The sequence below is a fragment of the Belonocnema kinseyi genome, chromosome 7 (genome assembly GCF_010883055.1).
Source record: "Belonocnema kinseyi isolate 2016_QV_RU_SX_M_011 chromosome 7, B_treatae_v1, whole genome shotgun sequence".
In the NCBI taxonomy this organism is placed as follows: domain Eukaryota; kingdom Metazoa; phylum Arthropoda; class Insecta; order Hymenoptera; family Cynipidae; genus Belonocnema; species Belonocnema kinseyi.
Genome location: NC_046663.1, coordinates 104,795,005 through 104,816,848, shown reverse-complemented (window position 1 = coordinate 104,816,848; position 21,844 = coordinate 104,795,005). Strand labels below are relative to the sequence as shown.

The 21,844-nt window shown below is 31.1% G+C and overlaps 2 protein-coding genes across 3 annotated transcripts in view; one reads left to right on the top strand and one right to left on the bottom strand.

Annotated features, from left to right (window-relative positions):
* LOC117176941 overlaps window positions 1-5,267 on the bottom strand; it is a 12,006-nt gene extending 6,739 nt beyond the window's left edge. The window contains exons 1-7 of the mRNA XM_033367345.1: window positions 5,082-5,267; window positions 3,244-3,495; window positions 3,000-3,157; window positions 2,752-2,899; window positions 1,107-1,533; window positions 866-1,020; window positions 544-783 (exon numbers count right to left, since the gene is read on the bottom strand). Of these exons, the coding sequence (XP_033223236.1) occupies window positions 544-783; window positions 866-1,020; window positions 1,107-1,533; window positions 2,752-2,899; window positions 3,000-3,157; window positions 3,244-3,495; window positions 5,082-5,136 (1,435 nt within the window). The 5' untranslated portion in view covers window positions 5,137-5,267. The remainder of the gene's footprint in view (window positions 1-543; window positions 784-865; window positions 1,021-1,106; window positions 1,534-2,751; window positions 2,900-2,999; window positions 3,158-3,243; window positions 3,496-5,081) is intronic.
* Window positions 5,268-9,628: 4,361 nt separating this feature from the next.
* Window positions 9,629-21,844, top strand: part of LOC117175949 (RNA-binding protein 27) — an 18,782-nt gene continuing 6,566 nt past the window's right edge. Inside the window, exons 1-6 of one of the 2 annotated variants that reach the window (XM_033365819.1) lie at window positions 9,629-9,809; window positions 11,080-11,198; window positions 11,388-11,679; window positions 11,768-11,929; window positions 15,478-15,851; window positions 16,464-16,706. In XM_033365819.1, the coding sequence (XP_033221710.1) occupies window positions 9,751-9,809; window positions 11,080-11,198; window positions 11,388-11,679; window positions 11,768-11,929; window positions 15,478-15,851; window positions 16,464-16,706 (1,249 nt within the window). In that variant the 5' untranslated portion in view covers window positions 9,629-9,750. Of the gene's footprint in view, window positions 9,810-11,079; window positions 11,199-11,387; window positions 11,680-11,767; window positions 11,930-15,465; window positions 15,852-16,463; window positions 16,707-21,844 lie in introns of both variants that reach the window. The other variant, XM_033365818.1, reaches the window with a different exon arrangement.

Genomic DNA, 21,844 nt, shown 5'->3' with positions numbered 1-21,844 from the left:
TGTATCAGCCTTGGAGGAGATTATGTTGAGAAATAAAAAAAAAAATTCTTAAAAACGTTGTTTTTCTTGGTCAGGCCAGAAACTTATCAATCCACCCTCGTAGTGAAATGGTCCTTAAATTTTGAATACTTGAATTTAAAAGTACAATATTATCAAATTTAAAATTTGAAACCACAACAAATGAAGAATAAACTTTAGTTTCAAGACCTCAAAGATTCAAATGTTTTAGAATTGCACATTCAAAATATAATTTTTTATTAAAATTATAGAATTTTTGGAGGATAAATATATTATTAATAAGTATATCAAGTATGGTATCAAGTGACGTTTAAAGGGATTGGATAGATTTTTTTACTAAAAGCTGTGATTCTGTCAGATCAAGTAACTGTCATTTTCATCATTCCAAATTGCAGAATTTTAAATACTGAGTGTAATATTTCTCTCTCGGGGCAAGCTTCTCGCGGTTCTCCCGGATGGATGGCCACCATGGCTTCAAGCTTTTATTTACATCATTTCAGATAAATAAAATAAAGATTAACTTACTGTAGATATCTACCGGCCTTCCCAAGTGATCGACAGTGAGACAATATGTTTCATCAATTGCGATTTCTTTTTGATCGGTATCACAAACCGAAAAGTCAGAGATATTTTGTTTGCAGTAAAGATTCGGACGAGGAGAAAGCGTAACTCCGCCAAGAATTCTCGTTTCGAATAGAACGTCTCCTTTCTGCTCAAACTTGAACTTTCCTGCCACGGGACATCTCACTGGCACGGGATGTTTTGCTATAAAAAAGAAACGAAAATAATTAATAAAATTCCAGGTAAGAAAAGGAATAGAGTAAGATTTCAAATATACGAAATTTACCAAGGAACAAATCAAATTTCCAATTCTCTCTGTTTGGAAACTGAACCCAGGAACAAACAGTAGAGAAATCGTCCTTTATTACTGCGATTCCACGTCTGTATCTGATTACATTGTGGTGTTGGGGTACAAAGTCGAAACAAACGTAATCCTTCTGACTGTAAAATAAAAAATTAGTTTTTGGTGAGAAGGCCAAATTATTTATAAGGTAAATTATAACAAAATCTAAATTGAAGTCTCTTACCATCCATCGACAGTTAATCTCGCCATCATTACTCTCGAGTCTCTTTGCTCCCGACAAACATAAATCGTCCTTCTGAATCGACCTTCGTCCGGATACCAAGTTTCGATAATATGCGTTTCGTTAATGAAAATATCAGCATCGATATTAGCCGTATTAATCCAATTTCCCGTCATATTCTGGGGCAATCTACATCCAGGTTCGACTACTTCAGCCTTTACTGGAGTAATTCTCAAACGCTCTGGACTTTTTTCAACAGTTTTTAAAGTATTGCACTCGGCTGTGATGGAAACACCAATATAGAGATCGTCGTCTCGATTTTTAAGGAAACATCTGTACTTCTCGTCTTTTCGAGATTCTTTCGTATTAGCGACTGCGAAGAAGTGATTCTTATCCACGAACCAATCACCGAGACAACTGTACTCGACCACTGAAATTACAAGTTTTTTCAATTAATGTTTGAATTAAACTACAGACCCGCAAGAAAAATTCCTGTTATAGAGGACAAGGTGGTCCAAGGAGGCGAGAGAGTGACGGTTAATCGTGTCTTCTGCTTCAGTTCGCTTTCACTCACTCAGTGTTTAGGTTATACGTTACATAACCGGGTGTAACCATCAAGCATTACGAAAATATTGACGGAAAACGAGAAGACGCGTTTATCTTTCGAAGAGACATTAGACGAAGTCAAATTACGTGTCTCAAAACAAGTCTATTTCTTAGAATTTATTTTTTGATCGGGAAATTTACAAATGAGTTGAATTTTTATATTTTTCAAATATGATACCATTCACTTTACAATGCGTAATTCGAAAACCTTTTAATTAAAAAATGTTATCTTTTCTAATTGTTTTTTGAAGCTGACATTTTTAAGTTAAAGAATGTCAAAATGCAGACTTTACGGCTTATAAAATTAACCATTAAAAGCATTAGAAGTGGAAAATGTTTAAACAAAAATATTTATTTTTTACAATTTATTACTTATTAAAATATTTAGAAGTTCTGAAAAAACTTCAAAAATAATTTTTAATTAGAAAAAATTTTAAATTGCTGAAAATAATAAAATTTAAAAAAATTTGAAGTTCATTGATTGATTCCTTAATTTAGAGCATTGAAAATGATAACGTGGATTTATATGTATAGAATTAAATCTTAATCTTTGAACTCTATAATTTATAATTGTTTCATTGGAAAGTGTTACTTCTTTTCACTTTATACGTGTAAATTATTGAGCATTCGAATACGAATAATAATAATTATTCAAATAATAATTTTTTAATTAAAAAATTTTTAAACGTCAATTTGAAAAGTTAAAAATTGAAGAATTCCAATTTGAGAGCTTTAATTTTTAGTTTGTTTTTATTACTTTAAACTGAAAAATGCTTAGCCTTAGAGTTTCAATTTTTTTATTTTATTGACCGTGAAAAATGTTCAAGGACCGTGAAAGACACGAGAAATGACAGGGAATTTTTTTTCTTTAATTAAAATGGCCACCCTCATATATGTACGTACATACTTAAAAAGCAGTACTTTTATAAAATTTGATTTTCGAGCACAAACATTTTCACATTAATTATGAAATTATAAAACAAAAATGGCAGAAAACTGCAGTGTAGTGGTATTTTAATTTTTAATGGAATAGGTTTCTTACATCCGTCGAACGTTCCTTTCATTCCAGGACATTGTTTGTATGTTATATTAAACTTTTGATTTGTTATCAAAAATTGCGTTCCAGCAGTTTGACACGATCGAATTTGTGCGTCTGGATTATTACACTCTCCTGTAAATCTGAATCGATTCTGAAACAAAATTAATAGTTTAGTAAGTAGAAAATGCGTGTAAATTAAGTATAATATACCAAATTAATGATTTTCTAATTAAAGCTTATAATTTTTTCACCTGATAAGCAAATTGCCAGACACCTTCAAGGGAAGATCTGCAATTGACAGGCACGTAATTTTCAGAAAATAATGTAACAAGTTGCTGATCAGGTCGCAATCCTCTGCATACATTTTCTACCGTTGGCTGGACATCCGGCGGTAAATTAACACAGCTCACTAAAATAGAATTTAATTTTTGGAAACATTAATTCTTTTAACAGCAATTATTGATTGTAATTTTCTGAGATTGTATTTATACGTACATTCAAGCTTTTCCAGAATGTTGACTGTTCTCACGATCAATTTTACACAGTGATAACAGTTTTCTTTTTGAAATACGAATGTATAATTTACATGATACTCTTCTAACATATTGAGACATTGTCCTCTATTTGTCATGGTTTCAGCATTTATCTCCGTCAACGTATTTCGACCAGTTTCCCATGAAAACCAGGATCCTCTGATTACGAGAGGAATGTGACATTTTGAATTTTCTTCTGATAATGAAAGGGGCACTGTAAGAAATATACTTTTTGTCTATAGTGATTCTTAAGAAGCGCGGGATGTTTAATAAAAAACAGTCAAAAATAAAGCCGGGGTTTCAAGTCATGTGTTTTGTTTGAGAAATCAATTTATTATAAGGTTTTTAATATATGTGTTAAAAAAAAAGTTCCTCCTAAGTCTATGAACTCAACTTAAAAGTTAACAAAATCTTAAATCCTTTCTTTAGAATTTCATATTAAAAATGGTTTACAGTTCTGGTTTTTTAAATTTTATCTCGATTTCATTTTTTAAATATATAGCTTGCAATCATACACAGTTGGCAACAGTATTATTTTATATTTTTAATGGAAATTAATTTACACAAGTATTAAGTACCCAAAAAGTGTGATTTTGAATCTTTAAAACGCTAACCCCTAAGCTTCTTTTACGAATTTAAGGCTAAAAAAAATTATTTTATTCTTAAAAATTATTTTTTAGTTTTTGAAGAACAAAGCCCTAAATTGTATAAAACAAAACAACAATTTTGAAGATATTATTGGGCTTATAATATGAATATTTATTTGATTACAATTAATGGTCTGCAATTGTCCTTAAATATTTTTTTAAGGAATAGTATGCACAGGATTTGTTCGACAGTATGAAGAGAATATTTTCCAGAAGGAATAAATTCAAAATATTAAAACCGGATGACAGAAAAAAATCTTGAATTTCTAAATACAAAAAATATGCAATTTTTACAATTTAAAGATTCTTATAATACTTGAAAATGTATTTTTGCCTACAATTTTATATCACGTGCAATTAAAAATGCAATAAACTTGATATGCAAAACTTATAAATACGCAGAATTGCATCAAAATCGACTTTCATTAATTAGCTCACACCTTTCTCCGGTAAATGATTAGTCAAAATACATTCGAAAGTAGTACAGGAATTTTCAAACTATAAAAACTTGTATTTATGGTATTTTGTTTTGGAAATTTTCTTTTGTTAACCCGATATAAATACTTTTGATTTATTCCGCATGAAGAATATTCTCTTTATATCGTAGAAGAAAATTAAATCACAAATGTTTGCATTCTAAGACAGATGTCTTGCCTGGAATTGTTTAATGATAGAGATTTATTGATTTATAAACAGTTATTGCCTTTAAAACAACTTAAAAATCTATACAATTTCTTGAGTTATTGATACACCCGAGTATATATTAATTAATCCTTTTAACAGAAAATAATAAATGTTTCATATTAGAAATACACAGGAATCAAGAATATTCTAAATCTAACTACAAATTCTCAGCTAAATTTGAAAAAATGAAAACCTTTTTGTCTAAAAAATATATAAACTATTGAAAACGAGCATTCCAGTGGATAATGATGGGGACTCATAAGTTAACTATTCATTAGTCATAATAGAGTTAATATGAATTTCTAACACTTTCGTATCAAATTCTTCTTCAACTTCAATTAAAAATATATAGATATTACCCTTTTTTTCCAAGTTTTAAATACAAAATAAAAAGCACAAAATATATATTCAATTGATTCAAAATAAATAGCAGTGACAACAGGTGTACAGGTCAACAAATTCAACTCACCATGCCAAGATATTAGACATATTACAAATAAATATAAGAAAACTGGAAGCTCCATTTTTGAAGTGCCTCCAAGAACACTTATTTTTCTATTAAAAAATGAATTGCACAATTTTCATCACTGATGTTTAAAATAATTCGAAAGACAACGCCCCAGTATTAAACAAATTGACGGCCATTATCATTGACGGCGTCAATGCGTGATGCGTATCCGGATGGAATGTATTGGATAGGAATTAATATTAAAGTTCGACCAACAGATGGCGCAAACTCGTAAAAAAACAAGCGGGATATTTAAAATTGTCATGAAAATGTTCATGATTTGACATCGATAATATTTTTCGACATAAACATTTAATCATATGTTCTTCTACGAAAGTATGTAATACTTGATAGTCAAAGAAGCTTCTATAATCTTTAAAATAAGCATAGAATAATATATCAAAGAAAATTTACGGTTATGGTAATAGAATTGAATTTAAAATGTTAGAATTAAATTTGAATGGTTAGAATTATATTTCACCTGCTGAAATTTAACTTTTTACTTTTCGATTATAATTTCCACATACAGTTGGAATTTCTATCTGGTAATACAGTCGCCATTAACACTTTTGTATGAAGTCCCCGAGATTACTTTTTTTCAAAGGGGAAAAAGTCGAATGTTCACGAATATCTTGGGTACGTTTTTCGAAATCTACTACAATTTTTGTTTAAACAATAGTTTTTAACAATTTCATTATTCATTCACAAAAAAAATGTCTAAAATCATTTTTAGCGTGGCTGAGCAAAACTAAAACTTTTTTGCATCTTGCACTGTTTTCGTACGACGAACCGTTAGCCATGTACAACGTTATAAACAGATGATTTTTTTAAAACAAATTTGCCATATTTGCAGTGTTACCTCGGAATCTATTGCTCAGAAAAATTCTAAACTTATTCGCAGTCTATATCGATGATAGATCTCTTGAAAGAAAAAAGAAATCTTCCGATCGAATAAAAACTTCTCTCCGTAAATTGTTGTTAAAAAGTTGCTATTTTAACAGGAAATCGTTTAAAATCTCATTTATAAATAAAAAATCATCCAGAACAACCTGTGACATAGTATTGCTTAACATTGTCGCGAAAACTTTATCTACAATTAATAAAATAATTTATTGTTCATAATCTCGCTTGCTAAATTATTTATAATAATTTATATCAATAATAAAATTATCCTCAATACCCAGAATTGATGGTTTAATAATTGTCATTAATCTTTGACACATGATTAAACTTTTCACTCTTGTAATATTTTCTCGTACGATGAGCCATTATTTATTCACGGCCTTATAAAAATGTATTTTTTATAAATGTATGCTCCCCTAAATGCCACAATTTTCAAGTTATTAGTTATTATCTTTTTTACATTCTCAACAGAGAAGGTATTAGATTTGTGGACAATTCCCCCCCCCCCCAGTTTTTGGTAAACGTCTACGTTATGAAACCCCTGAATCGGAGAAACAGAGTTTTATGAATGTGTCTGTCTATATGCCTGTATGTATGTCTATCTGTGAGCACGATGGCTTATAGAAAAATTATTCTATTAGCTTCGCTTTTGGCACACTCTTTTATTGTCCTAAACTAAAAGTCAAGTTCGTTAGCCACCCATTTTGGATGAAAATTCAAAAAGTGAACGCATTTTGAATATTTTTGAGACCACTTTTTTCGAAATTCAAAAATTCAATGTACGGATATTCATAGTATTCAAAAGGGCAAACAATTTATTCTGATGACTTTTCTCCTAAAACCAAAAATTGCCAGATGTATAGAATTTACAAAATTTCAAAAAACACACGAAAATGAACATTTTAAGCCCAATAACGCACGATATAAAAAAAAGTGGAGAGAAGAAAAATGTTGCTTTTCGAATGCCCAACAAGATTATCGTAACAACTTTTTGAATTTGCTTAAAAAATCTAAAATTCAAATTTTGACGGCATAATAAATAATGGAAAATCCAAAAATTACTTTTTCGGTCAAACCATGCAAAATGCGGTAAAAGATGAGTAAACAAAAATTGTGCATTTGAAAAAGATCTACAAATTTGTTATGAATCTCTTATTAATAAGATGCGTAGTTTGTGTTTAAATCGTGAAAAACATCATTAACAGTAAACAAAAAATCTGCCCGCTGCCTGGGTACGCTCTCATCACAACTTTTTTTTAAAAGTTTTTTTTTCGTCTGTGTGAGGAGTTTCAAATTTTTTATGTTTTCATTGCTATTTTTTACGATTAAACCCAAAAAAGGAACTATCAAAAAATTATTCATGGCAAATTAATTAATTTGTACATTCTCATCAGAGAAGGTATTAGATTTGTTATCAAATTTGATCTACCCAGTTTTTTTCAAATGTTTACGTTTTGAGACCCCCTCAATCGGAAAATCAGGTTTTACAAATGTGTCTGTTCATTAGCCAGCCATTTTGGATACAAGTTCAAAAGGTTAGATCATTTTTAATTTTTTTGAGACCAATTTTTTCAAAATTAAAAACTTCTATCTACAAATATTCATAGTATTCAAAAAGACCAAAAACTTATCCTAATTACTTTTTTTCACAAAACCAAAAATTACCAGAGTTATAGAATTTACAAAATTCCAAAAACACGGAAATGGATATTTTAAGCTAAATAACGCAAGATATTAAAAAAAGTCAAAATAAGAAAAATGTTGATTTGAAATACCCTGCAAGATTATCATAACAACTGGTTGAGTTTCGATAGAAAATGCAATGCACAAAGTCTGGGTCACTGAGGTTAGGCACATACTATAGAAGTTAAAAACAGTTAGGCTGCTGTGTAGACCGCATTTGTAACTTTTAAATTGTAAAAATAAAATTGGAAATGCGCAAATTCAGTCTTTCAAAAATGGCAGAAGTTGCAATAAAATGTTTAATAACAACATTTTTTTTAAAGAATGCGCATTTTTGTTAAACGAGACAGCGAAACTACGTCTATTTTAATACGAATGCATGTTATTAATTGCAATAATATACATTTATGGAAATTATATACAATTTGAGGGACAAACTTGAGTGGGAAACACGAGATACGTGATGATAATGTGTTTGTTAAAGCCGAAGGAGCTTTAACAAAAGAGAATTCAGAATCACCACATCACCTCCTGCTGCGAGATACATATATTATCCATATTATTAACAATAACGCTCAATTGTGAAAATCCAATTTTTCTTCATTTTGTTATTAATTCATGGCACAAAATAAAACTTCACCCTCATGATATTTTCTTATACGACCAGCCATTATTTATTCACAGCTTTTTAAACAATATATATTTCATAAATCTACGCTCCCCAACAATTGACAATCTTAAAATCCGCAATCCACAATATTGCCTATATTTTATTATCATTACTTCATTGAGCTTGATATGTACTTTTTAGGGTGAAGGTACTACACAAGCTATAACACAATAGGCAGTGGTGTAAGTATTTAAGTAAAAAAACCCTTATCATTGCGACAGCGCTTTTTTTTATAACTTGAAATCGTGGCTTGTGAGAGAGCGTAGATTTATGAAAAATATATTGTTTATAAGGCTGTGAACAAATAATGGCTGTGGTCGTACGAGAAAATACTACAATACTGAAAAGTGTTATTTTTCACCATAGAGAAGGTAGTCGCTAATAGCTTAAAAATTGTGACTTTTAGGGCAGCGTATATTTATAAAAGATACATTGTATTTAAGGCCGTGAATAAATAATGGCCCGTCGGGCGAGAAAATATCACAAGAGTGCAAGTATTAATTGTGCGTCAAGGATTAATAAAAAAAAGGCAATTCTGGTTATTAAGAGTAATTATTTATGTCAATTGTTATAAACAACTTAGCAAGGTATATTATGTACAATAAATTATGTTATTAATGGTGGATAAAGGTTTCTCAACAGTTTTAAGCAATATTATGACACTGGTTGGTATGGATGAGTTCTTTATTCATAAATGAAGAGTCTAAACGATTTCCTCTTAAAAATGTAATTTTTCAACAACAATTTACGGAGAGAAGTTTTTATTTGATCAGAAGATATCTTTTTCCTTTCAAGAGATCTGTCCTCGATATAGACAGTGTAAAAGTTTCAAATTTTTCTGAGCAATATATTCTGAGGTAACAACACTGCAAAAATATGGCAATTTTATTTTAAAAAATCATTTGTTTATAACGTTTTAAATTTTTTGTGAGTAAATGATGAAAATGTTTTTAAAAAATTGTTTAAACAAAAATTGAACCAGATTTTGAAAACCTACTCACGATATTTGCAATCAGGGGACTTTTTTGTAGATTTTCATAATAGTAATTTCGGGGACCTATCTCAGTACATACAGAAGTGTCACTGTCGACTGGAATCACTGGATTATGGAGGAATTTGCTGGATTTTATTTGAAATTTACCATTGCTTAGCAGCGACACCTATGGAACTTTCTAGAACCGAATTCGCCGTTGTTAGGATATCGTACGTTCGGTCGTTCTTGCATTTTTGTAACTTCGAGTTCGTCAGTGCAGAGTGTAATTTCAGAATGGCGACTGTCTTGTTCGAAGGTAGTGTCTGTCCCGCTTAAAAGTTATACATTTTCGTGATCTGATTGCAATTTTCTATGTGCTTGAGGATACATACTGAATAAAAATGATAATAGAGAATCCTGATCTATTTAAGGCATGGCTAACGTCAGTTTTGGAGCCACTGTAAGTAGGCCAGCTTGTGCGATCAGTTCTTGAATGTATGCGTATGCAATTGATAAAGTAAATGGTCGGGCATGTGTCGCGGTTCTAGTTCGTCGTGTGATGATATTTACATGCCTTGTCCTGATATTTTCAAAGTCTTCTGGAATTTAGAAGCAAAATATCTATTAGAAAAAGTTCTGCTCCGAAAAGTTCAATTCCGAAATTCCACTTTTCAGGCAATCGTCACTGATAGGGCAAACGGACATCGCTCGATCGAAGTTCATCAATATGTAAATAAAAATAATGCTCTGAAAATAATATCCACGTGCAAAAAGATCCACGGAGTGTTAGGAGTGGGTTTCTCTTTTTGGAGCAAAGCTTCACTCTTGGGAGGTCTTGGGGTCTATAGGACCCCAGAAACGAAATTGAAAAGATTTAATTCAATCAGTTTTGATTTAATCAAAGTGATAAAAATGAAAGATTTTTGTTAGAACACATTTTTTGATAGAAGTTTAGGTTGTGGTTAGGTTTTTGAAAGTTCGTTTTGACTTCAAGCGACTGAAAGAATATTGTTTCTAGTTTATACATTACTACTGTGGGATTATATTGATTTATGAGCGCGTTGAATGAATTATATAGCTATATGATATTATTTTTGTTATTATTATTATTATTATCATAAGAGTTGGATGTCATCAATAGTTAGGGATCTGGTACAATTTAAATTTATTTGCTCAGGGAAAAGTTAGTCTTCCTAGGCAGTTTTATTGTGCAAGATAAAAATATCTTGTTGAATATTTGTTTTTCATTTGGTGAGATGTTTTGAACAATTAAAGGAAGTATTTTTATAGTTCGTAAAAAGCGTCATGCTACTTAATTCCACGCTAAAATTTGTATTTAGGAACCAGGAAATGTTACGTAAACATAATGAAATGAAAGTCCCCTAGCTATTTATGGCATAAAGAAATTTAAAAGTCTTTTATTTACTAATATCAAGAAAAAAAATGTGTTTCAAGTTCTTTTGGAAATCAAAAATAAAATTAAGTAAACAAATGTATTTGCATTTTTCATAAACAAACGCAACTTTGTCTTTCATTTATACAAACTGTAATTTATTATTAAAAACGAAAATTCTCAACAAAGTCGTTTTTTAGTTAGGTTATCGGTAATACTTAGGCTTGCAAGAAATAAGTAAATTTGTTTATTTATGTAGTTTTCTAGAAGTTAAATAAACAGACTAAAATTGTACTAAAAAATATTATTAACATAGTGCTGAAAATTTAACTTTCAGATGTGATGCCGATCCTGCTGCTTTGGCAAAATATGTTTATGCTCTCGTCAAAAAAGACAAGACTCTCGATGAGCTACGAGTCGGCATGGTTGAACAACTCGATGTATTTTTACAACAAGGTATCATTTTATTGATTGATTAAAAAGAAGAAAGATAAATTTCTAGAAAGTTTCCCGTAGTTATTTCTATTCAAATGCGATTGTCTCATACTACGAATAGCCTTGGATAATTTTATAATTGATTTAAGTAATCAGAAGTAGTGAGGGGATTTTTAAAATTTTATTAACAATAAACTTTCAATCTTCCAGAAACCAAAAACTTTGTGGAACTATTATTTAAGACCTTGGAAACTCAAGAGTACGTACTACCACCAGCAAAAGTAGAGCCAGATGGAACTGCAACGCCCCCAGGAGTCAATCCACCGGCACCGGTGGAATTTGAAAAGCCAATTGAAGAGTCTGTCCCAGTGGTTCCTGCGATCGCAAGTCCGCCGCCTGCCGTTCAAATAAACGGAACCGCCCCTATAGTGATCAAACGTGAGAGTAGGAAGTCAGATTCTGAGAAGGAGGATAGAGATAAGGAAAAGCGACCCAGAAGTCGGTACGTCAACATGGTGATCTTTTCATAATTGCTTCTTTATAACATATTTATCTTGCGTTAAATGATTAAACTATAATCTGTTTTGCAGGGGTCGTATGCGATCGAGAACACGGTCACGCTCCAGATCCTGGGATAGAGACAGGCGGCGGTCAAGGAGTAGAGAGCACATTCGCCGTGACAGAGAACGCGACAGGAGCCGTCCTTGGAGGAATAAGTCTCCACCTTTGAATGCTAGGCGACATGAAAGAAGGTACGAAATAATGAGTTCGTTAATAATGCTTTCTCTTAAATGAGATTAAGAGGGGTGTCTGTCGGTCCGAGAATTTGATTCAGTGGCCGAGAATTTTCATTAGATTATACTAAAGGAATTATTAGAATTGCTTTGATAAATTGATTACTTTCTTTTTGTTCAATCACGAAACGACTTTATTATCGGTAATGCCAATAACGTAAGTGATGCTTTTTGCAAATATTTTTATATCTGGTAATCTTTCAAGTCTTTGCAATCTTAAAATTTGGTGCACACTTAAATTCTAAGATAAGAATTGATACGAACTTTAAATCAAAGAGAGAAATATTTTCGAAATAACGATGTAGACTGTATTTATGATTTGGAACAGGAAAATATGTTAATATTCTAACTTTCTAACAGATTTAATATAGCTTTGAGTTTGAACAAAGAATTTTTGAAAAGAATGATAATTTAAATTTGGTTCAGAGAATTGACAAAAGAATTATAATTCTGAGTTATATCTGAATTTTAAAATGATGTATAATGTAGTATATTTAAGACTTATAACAGTGAATTTTCGATAAGATTATTATTTTCAGTTGGAACATGAAATTTTCCGAAACAATAATAGGGTGATAGGTACAATCATTAGCCACTTAAATCATTTTTCTAGTTTAACCAGTTGTAAAAAAACACTATAAACATTGAGCGGAATTCTAAAATACACAAATGAATAATCAATTTTAGAAAGATTTAAATCACCATACGAAGCTCAGCGTTAAAAGTATTAAATTATTTATATTGAATGATTAATGGCTGGAGATAAAAACTGTTTTTACCATATTTCCACTTATCATTTGTAAAAGTGACAACAAATTATATACATACTAGGGTGGTTAAAAAAAAACTTCTTTTTATTTTTCAGTGTCCGAATCGCGACAGTTTGTTTCTCTGGGTAAGATAATACACTCATAATTTTTTGAGATTAAACAAAAGGTTAGATGTTTCAAGCATCAAATTTGCGTAAAGATTAGATTATCGTAGTTCTTGCATTTTTATATACATATTTGCTTTGGAGAAATATTTTCTGAATAACAATTGCAGCTAATCCAAAGGACGAAACTTTAATTTCGTGTCCGATTGAACAAAAAAAATTTAGCACCAGTAAAAGGCATAAAAAGTGCGATTTCTTAGACAGAGATAATTCGATGGATTCTACGAATATTAGTCTATTGTTTCTTTATATTTAAGAAAGCGTCTACCATGTTATTACAAATAAGCTTTAGTCTATCTTTCCGAAACGGATAAGAATTAGGCTATCTTCATTTTGTATGCAATTTAGTAAACACGTAGAAGTGTTGAAAGAAATAAAATCTTTAAAATTTTCTTATTTTGAAAGTTATAAGAGCCTAAATTACATTGCAAACTGTATTACAAAATTTATTCCTCCTGAAAACTTAGCTAAATGAAGTTAGCCTAATTCTTATCCATAGCGGAAAGATAGACTAAAGCTTATTTGTAACAAGATAAAATACGCTGTCTTAACGGTAACGGAACAATAGCCCAATATTCGTAGAACCCATTATTGTTGGTAAGGATAGCAAGAATTCTGAGATAATCCCCACATAATAGGGAATTAATATATAATAGTCATGAGATGAAAAACTTGAAATCGGAGCACCAGGAAAAAATAAAATAAATAAAAAATTCTTTAACAAGGCTTTTAATAGGTTTTCCAGCAACGCAATTTCATACAATAGTAGCATATGTCAATAGAAGGAAGAGAAAATAACAGATTACTCATTTTATATATAAGCATATTTTTAGTATTTTCTTATATTCGCAACAAATATACAGTTGAACAAATAAACAGTTGAGCAACTAATATTTCTGATCTTCATTTTTAATAAGAGCCGTATTGAATGATTGTAAAAGAGTAACATACAATAATTCAATACTGTTCTTACTAAATATGGAACTCAGAAACAGTACTTGCTAGAGGTCGTAGAGAAACATCGAATACAATGTTCTGATTCCAGTGATTCTACGATAATGAAATAATTTGGCGTAAAGTGACTTACGTATTTGTGAAGTTTTGAATCACAAATGTGTTAGAGATTTTACTTCATTATATAAGAAAATAAAGCATTTAACCTTAGAAAAAATGTTTACATGTTTTAACGGTATATTTATTCTTAGTATAGGGAAGTATTAAAAATATGATTTTGTATAAAATAAGTAGTCCGTTATTCTGTCTTCCTCCTATTGATATATGTTACTATTTTATGAAATTTCATTGATGGAGAATCCATTAAAAGCTTTGTTAAAGAATTTTTTTATTTTTCTTGTGTCCCGGTTTCAAGTTTTTCATTTCATATCTATAATATATTTTTTCCCTATTGTATTGGGAAGATCTCACAATTTTTGGCATTCATACAAAAAATGTTTAGGCATACAATTATGCCCTTACATTTACCTATTTCTAAGATATCACACTTTTTATGCATTATACCGTCGCCAAGTAATTTTTTCCAATCAGACACGAAGTGAAAGTTTTGTCCTTTTTATTAGCTACAATTTTCATTCAAGAGATATTTCTCTAAAACAAATATTTATCTTTATAAAAATGCGAAATCGACGAAACTCTGAATTTTTACGTAAATTTGATGCTCTTCTCAACCCCTAAAATTCATTTTTTTAAATCTGAAAAAATTAGCGGAGTATTATCTCACTGAGAGAAGCCAACTGTCACCATACGACCTTAATATATAGTTTAACACAATTTTAAACAATTTTGAATTATTTTTTGCAAAGATATTAGTTATTTTCTTGTTAGATATCACGTTTTTTCACGGTTTTTCGCATAATTTACGAGGTCATTGATTAGCAAACATTTATCAATATACAAACATTATTTTAAGGTGAGAATACTACTATCGTGTGGTTTTAATCACCAAATTCAACAAAATTCCATAAGCTTTTTGTTAAATCTATTGTCATTATTTAAAAATATAACCTAGTGAATATTCGTGTATGTAAGAATTTTTAAATAAGGTGGCCAATCATTGGGAAGGGGACAATTGTACCGATTACCCCATGTAATTCTGAATTGGATCAGAGAATTTATAAAAACAAATTATAATTTAGATCTGAAACAAGAAAATTTCCAAAAGAATTATAATTATTACTTGAAAGAGGACATTTCCAGAAGAATTATAATTCTGACTTGGAACAGGGAATTTTCCAAAATAATTGTAATTCTTATTTGAAATGGGAAAATTTCTGAAAGAATTTGGATTCTTTTTTCGAAGAGGAAATTTCCTAGAAGAATTATTATTCGCACTTAGAAGGGGGTATTTTCGAAGAGAACTATAATTCTGATGTGGAACAGGGAATTTTCCAAAGAAATTGCAGTTTTTTGTTTGGACATCGAAGTTTGAAAAATAATTATAATTGCCTGACCGGGGAATTTAAAATCACCTGACCGGCAGACACTCTGAGAAAGCACACTTGATTGAAAACAACAATAATAAAACGAGACTTTAATCTCGCAGTGATTTTTGCAGGCGAAGTAGAAGTCGAAGCACGTCACCTTTGCGGCCACGAATACGCGAAGGTCCTGAGCTTAGGGATCACAGGGCGAGATTTCGGAACAGATCTCCTACTCCTTTGAGATCGAGGTCGAGGTCTAGGTCAAGGTCGAGATCTTTAGAGCGCAAAAAGCTGGATCGGTTGGAGAGGACAGATCTTGGAAGACTTGAACGCTTAGATGGAAGTCCAGGAGGTGGAACACCTACTCAGGATAGTAATCATGGTGACGTAGATATGAGATTGTCTACGACTAGTCAGTCGATTCAAAGTGTGGTCGCAGTCGCTGCGAATATTCCCAACAATCAAGTTCCTTCTTTTCCTCTGAAACGACGATGTCAAGATTTCGATGGTAAGGAATGTTTCGTTTTATGTGCTATAGGCAAATAATAGTAAATTAAGGAGGAACGTGCATAGCGTTTATTAATTCTGCGTCATTTTGCAAAATACAAGAATTTTTTTATCAACTTGTGTAAAAAATAATAGCCTTTAAATAAACAATTACTTATGTGCCTAACGTAGCAAAATTCAGAAAACTTTTATACAATAATATATAATAATGTTGAGGTGTAATTTGGCGACATTGCATGAGGACGCCAACTTGGTGGGGAACCATCTCATTAAATATCGTCTTGTTATGTCAATGAAAACTTCAATAATTATACTTAATTGAATTTATAAAAGTATAGATCTATTATAGCTGACAGTGAAATAGTATTTATTGTTTATTCGTATTAGAATGAATATAGTTTATCAGCCAAATTTGCTGTTAGTACAATGAAAAATATAACGTTTTTTCTTTTAGAAGTTTAAAATAATTTACGATTATAAGCGCAGTACACACACATGCAGTATTATAGAATTCTCAGGAAATCAGTAATTTCCTCAACTGTTTTTTGAATTTTATAAGAACAAAGTTACGAATTTTGTTAATAATCCTTATATTGTTTCTAATTTTTTGTAGAAAAGGGATATTGCATGAGTGGAGATCTTTGCCCGTATGATCATGGAACTGATCCAGTGGTTTTGGAAGACGTAGCCCTGAGTCGGATGTTGAATTTTGGACACGGTGCACCAGTTCCGGGTGCAGTCCCAGTTACTGTACCGGAACCACCTCCAGGACCCAATGGCACCGGGCCTCATCCTCACCTTCCTCTGGCGAGTTTACCTGCCCCCCATCTCAGAAATCAACACCATTCTAATATGGGTACGTTTATTGTGTTTTTATATTAGATTTTAAACTCAGAATCGTGCACAACTTTAAAGCTTGCACAGCTTTAGACGTTTAGGAAGTAAAAAAATGTATTTATATATAAAAGCATCGTTTCCAATGTGAAAGTGAGCAGTAGCATAAAGTGGCCAGCGGGAATTTCTTATCGTCCTCCTTTTTTTAAATAAAGTGATAATACAAATTAGTTAAATATCGCTACCTCTATAATTTACTGGATATCTAAACTTGAATAGGGTCAATTCAAATAAATTGAAAATTAATGGGAGCTGCTTTTACGAAAAAAACAAGCTAGATCATATTCTCCTTCTTTAATTAAAAATAATGAATTTAAGAGTGCTGTTAAATATTACGTCATCGAAAATTTCCTGCAGGTCTACACGCTACATGTTTAGAACTTTCATTTCAGCTCGTGTTGAAAGTGTTCTGATTAAATAAAAGGTAAACAATAGATAAGACGAAAACTGTTGCTCTTTATAATTGAAGCTGTTTGTCAAAAAAATACCTCACGGCCCTAACTACTAAAATATCGATTTCGATATAAAATAGAGAGAGTGAATAGGCGTAAATTTGAATTAATAATCACATATATATTTTCAATTAGGGTTAATAAACTCTTACGTGTCGCGTTCACTGAATGTTGAGGTTTGTTCAAAGTGACAGTGAAAAAAAATATTCCTTGCAGAGGAAAAGGAATCTAACTAATTTTTCTGCTAAGATCCCTTTTCCATGATGCATATTCCATATGCCTTCTCAGGAAATGAAGCATAATTTCCCATAGTCGTTATTACTGAATAATTTCCCTCTCTCCCTATTTGACTTCTCGTAATTTAAAAATTATTATAGGAAAAAGGGGGTTGTTGCATATTTTCCAGATTTTTTCACAGTTCAATTAAAAGAACACTAAAAAATGAATTTAATTTCGAAAGGAAGGTTTTTTAACAAATAAGTTTGATTTGTTTTCAATGCTTAAAAGTATGTTTTTAATTTTTGCGAGAAAATCTGATTGGTTGAGTGGATCGCCGAAAGTAATTCAGCCTGAGTAGCGCGTTTGTCCAGTTGATGGGGGAATCAATATGACCGCTATACACTGCAAATGTAAACAGTAAATATAACCTGTTGTGTTTATTATTAAAAACGTATTTTAAGAGTATCAAGAAAAGCCTAAAACGTATTTAAAATGCCTAGAATTGTACTAAAACCTGGATTTGTGAAATGACATTCCAAATGTGCCAAAAGTCGACATGTGGATGGTGAGAAATTTTTTCTCTTTGCGTGACTTAAGCCACTCATAATCAATCACTGTAACCTCTACTGAAATCATTTTATGTCACACATCTCACTCACACACACTTGAGCTATCTGTTTTAATGATCGCTTGAGCGGTTCGCAGAATGTGACGTTTCAACGTCACAGCATTTTTGTATAGGGATATCGATACTTTTTCCTTCAAAAATGAAGTATTCAAGAAATTTGTTGAATGCACTAAGCTTTTCAGAATTTTATGCCTAATTTGTTTCCTATGTTTTCCGAGTGAGTCTTTTCTGATTCATTGTACAGTGAACTTCCGCCTATCTTAACGGCCTTGAAATGTGCTCGTTCGATAATTTTAAGGCTGGAAGGGCCCCCGCCGCTAACGCGACTTTCAGGTTTTTTCGTCAAGCAGCGTTAACTTTCTGCCTCGGTCTTGTATCGATGAGGGCGCTATAAGCAACTTCTTCAACTGCGCATGTGCCGAAAAGCGCGGGTCGATTTGAAATCAATAAATAATATCAATAATAATATTGATAAATATTCAGAACAAATTTTGACTTAAAAAATTAAATTAAATTGAATGTAAGAAATTCCTTAATTCTCTAAATAATTTATTATTAATTTGATATTACAAGTTTATACTTTGTAATTTTAAATAGACAAACACTTTTCGGCACATGTGATGTTGAAAAAGTCGCAGTCCGTTAGCCTGCATGTATGTCAGCTTATTTGTTGACGTGCGATGTAAAATATATAACATTTAATTGATACAGTACAATTTACCAACTAAGAATCAATATAATCGAATAAAAAAACGACTCGAATATTTCGCCCAATAGTGAGTATTGTAATATGACGTTGCGGTCAGAGAAGGATCGGTGAAAATGTCAGGAAGGTGTAGAATGCATTTGCGAAATTCTGTTTCGTCCTTTTATCGTTTGAAAACCATTTAGTGTCACAAATACAATCAAATATCCAATTTGAAGTTAAAGTACCCGATCTGATGCACTAACCTGATATTCTTGATATGTTATTTTGTGACACTGAAAGTACGTCAATTGGCAAACGAATAGAACGTGACTGAGAAAGTACATTCTAGACATGACAAATTTGACATGATTTACTTTTATGATGAGAATATTGTCCCGAAAAAGTTATCTGCGTTCCCATGACGTCATGCTAAAATACTCAATTCCAACAAACGCGGGCTCTTCTCGCTCTTTGGGCCTCTTTTTTTAATTGGTCAGTCACTGATACGGGAGGGACCCTACATCACGTGGTGGAAGGTAACAGAACTGCGTAATTTCGAATAAGAGTATAGGAGAACTTTTAAATAGATGGAAGTTCACTGCATTCTTAATTTTATAAAAATTAGTTTGCTTTCACGTGATTAGACTTATTTTCAGCTTTTTGCTCAGACTTACCCCATCTTTGGTCTAAGTTATATTTTAACTTTGTGTTAATTACTATGTAATCAATTTCGAGATTAATTAAAGATTATTAATATACTTTTTATTGAAAAATTCATTAGATGACATGCGAGCCCTTATAACGTTTTTACTTTCATTTTGACAAAAACACTACTCAGGCCGCTTTTTGATAAACGGCAATTTTCTTCCATTTCCCTTCTAATTTTCTTCAATTTCAAAATTAAAAATCATCAGATCCTGAATTAAATAAAGGTTTAAAAAATTGGTAACTCTCCAAGTTAATCAAAATCGCTAATTAATCTTTTTTTTTTAATCTATATAGTATGCACAATTTTAAAAAATCTTGTATGATTTCAATATTTTCAGTTTATTTAGGACAAAGTCTCATATTTAAAAACCTCAAATAACTAAAATAATTTTTTTTTTAATTTGGAAACTGTTCTAAAAAATGTTGTGGAGCCTGTAAAAATGATATCACACTCAAAATTTACCTTGAAAAATCTGTCCGCCGCGCAGGCATATTATCATCATAATGGGTTACCATTATCGTATATTTCATCTTTGCACTGGGAATGCTTGAATGAAACCTTATCAAAAACATTTCTTTCAGATCCCAGTATTTATTAGCGTCTTCATATTCTCAATTCTCTACGTAATTAAGTACAGTTAAAGATTAAATTGCTCAAAGCTCTGTAGGCTTTGAGGTACACATTCTAATCGTGAGACTTGCGTTATTTGTTCGATTTCTGGCAGACATTTGTAAATGTATATTTATTTTCTGAATTACCTAACAATAAAAAACTACAACCCCTTCTTCAGACATTCTTCCCTATCTCTACAAGTCTTCTTTCAGATTTTTGCGCATTTCATGTCTTTTGGCGTAAGATTGAAATTTTTGATTTTTGTATATCAATTTCGACGAATAAATGAAAACTAGAAGCTCTGTCAAAAAATGGTTTGAGGAAATGTTTTAGGAATTTTTAAACGCTGAAATTCCACGAAAAACTTTGACCCATATTTTGCGTTGTTTGGTTCGAAATTTGAATTTTCGATTTTCTACTTAGTACTTTCAATAAAAAAAACGAAAATGATAAGTCTTATTGGCAAAGAGTTCAGAGAAATTTTTCAGGACTTTTTAAAAGCTATAATTCGTCTTTAAGACTTTTTCCCATATTTTGCATGGTTTGGTTTCAAATTTGAATTTTGGATTTTCCCATAGTAGTTTCAATAAATAAAACCAAAGTGAAAAGTACTATCAAAAAAGGGTTAAAAACAAATTTTGTAGGACTTTTTAGAAGATTCAATTAATCCTTGAAACTTTTGCCGCAACACGTCGTTTAGCTCAAAATTTAAATTTTCTATTTTTTTCATAGTATTTTCAATAAATAAAACCAAAAAACGAGTCTTATCAAAAACAGGTTAAACGAAACATTATAAGTCTTTTGAAAAGCTACAATTCTTCTCTCAAACTTTATTGCTTATCTATCGCCGTTTGGCTTAAAATGAGAATTTTTGGCTTACTCATTGTCGATGCATAAAACGAAAAAAACGAGTCCTAACAAAAAATAGTCCAAACAAAAATTAGAAATATTTTATAGAGCTTCAATTCTTTTCCGCTACATTTTTTACGTATCGGCCGTCGTTTGGTATAAAGCTCGATTTAATCCGTTTATTGTTTCGTGAGTTTTCATTCATAAATGATGAGAATTCACAAATGCAAATATTTGAGCAATTAACCCTTAAACGGCCAAAACGCCACTACCGGGATACTGCTTTTCAACGGTCAATAACTAAGACTATTCGACACTAGAAAAAATTGAGACACATATATTTTTATTGCTTAAGATCTCCTCTTTCCGACGGTGCCAGTGAAATTTATTTATTATCCCAAAATGCAGTTTAAACAAAAAAAAACGTGATTTTTCGTGCCTATTTTTTTTGTGAACCATTTTCCAAAGCTTTTCGAGTCTGTAATTAACCTGGAATCTCACTAAGCGGTGAAATAAATGTCTAACCTTTGAGAATCCATGGTTCAAAGATCGATTTTCCGTTTTAGTATTTTCAAAATGGCGTCTTAATGGCAAAATTTTTGTGAAAACATTCATGAATTTTTTTACAATAAACGATGCGCTTTTCGGTAAAATCATCAAGAATAAAAATTTCTTGTAATCAGCCAAGGAATATGCCTGAATTTTTTCGAAGCGTTTTGAGCAAAATTTTGGATTTTGCATATGAACAATTTTTGCAAAATTCAAAATTTTGCTCAAAATGCTCCAGAAAAATTCAGGCGTATTCCTCGGCTGATTTCAAGAACTTTTTATTTTTGACAAGTTTTCAGAAAAGCGCATAGTTTTTCAATAAAAAATTTCCAACGACTCCGTAACCTTTATTGCACTCTGACATCAAACCACACCTTCACCGCATTGTCATCCT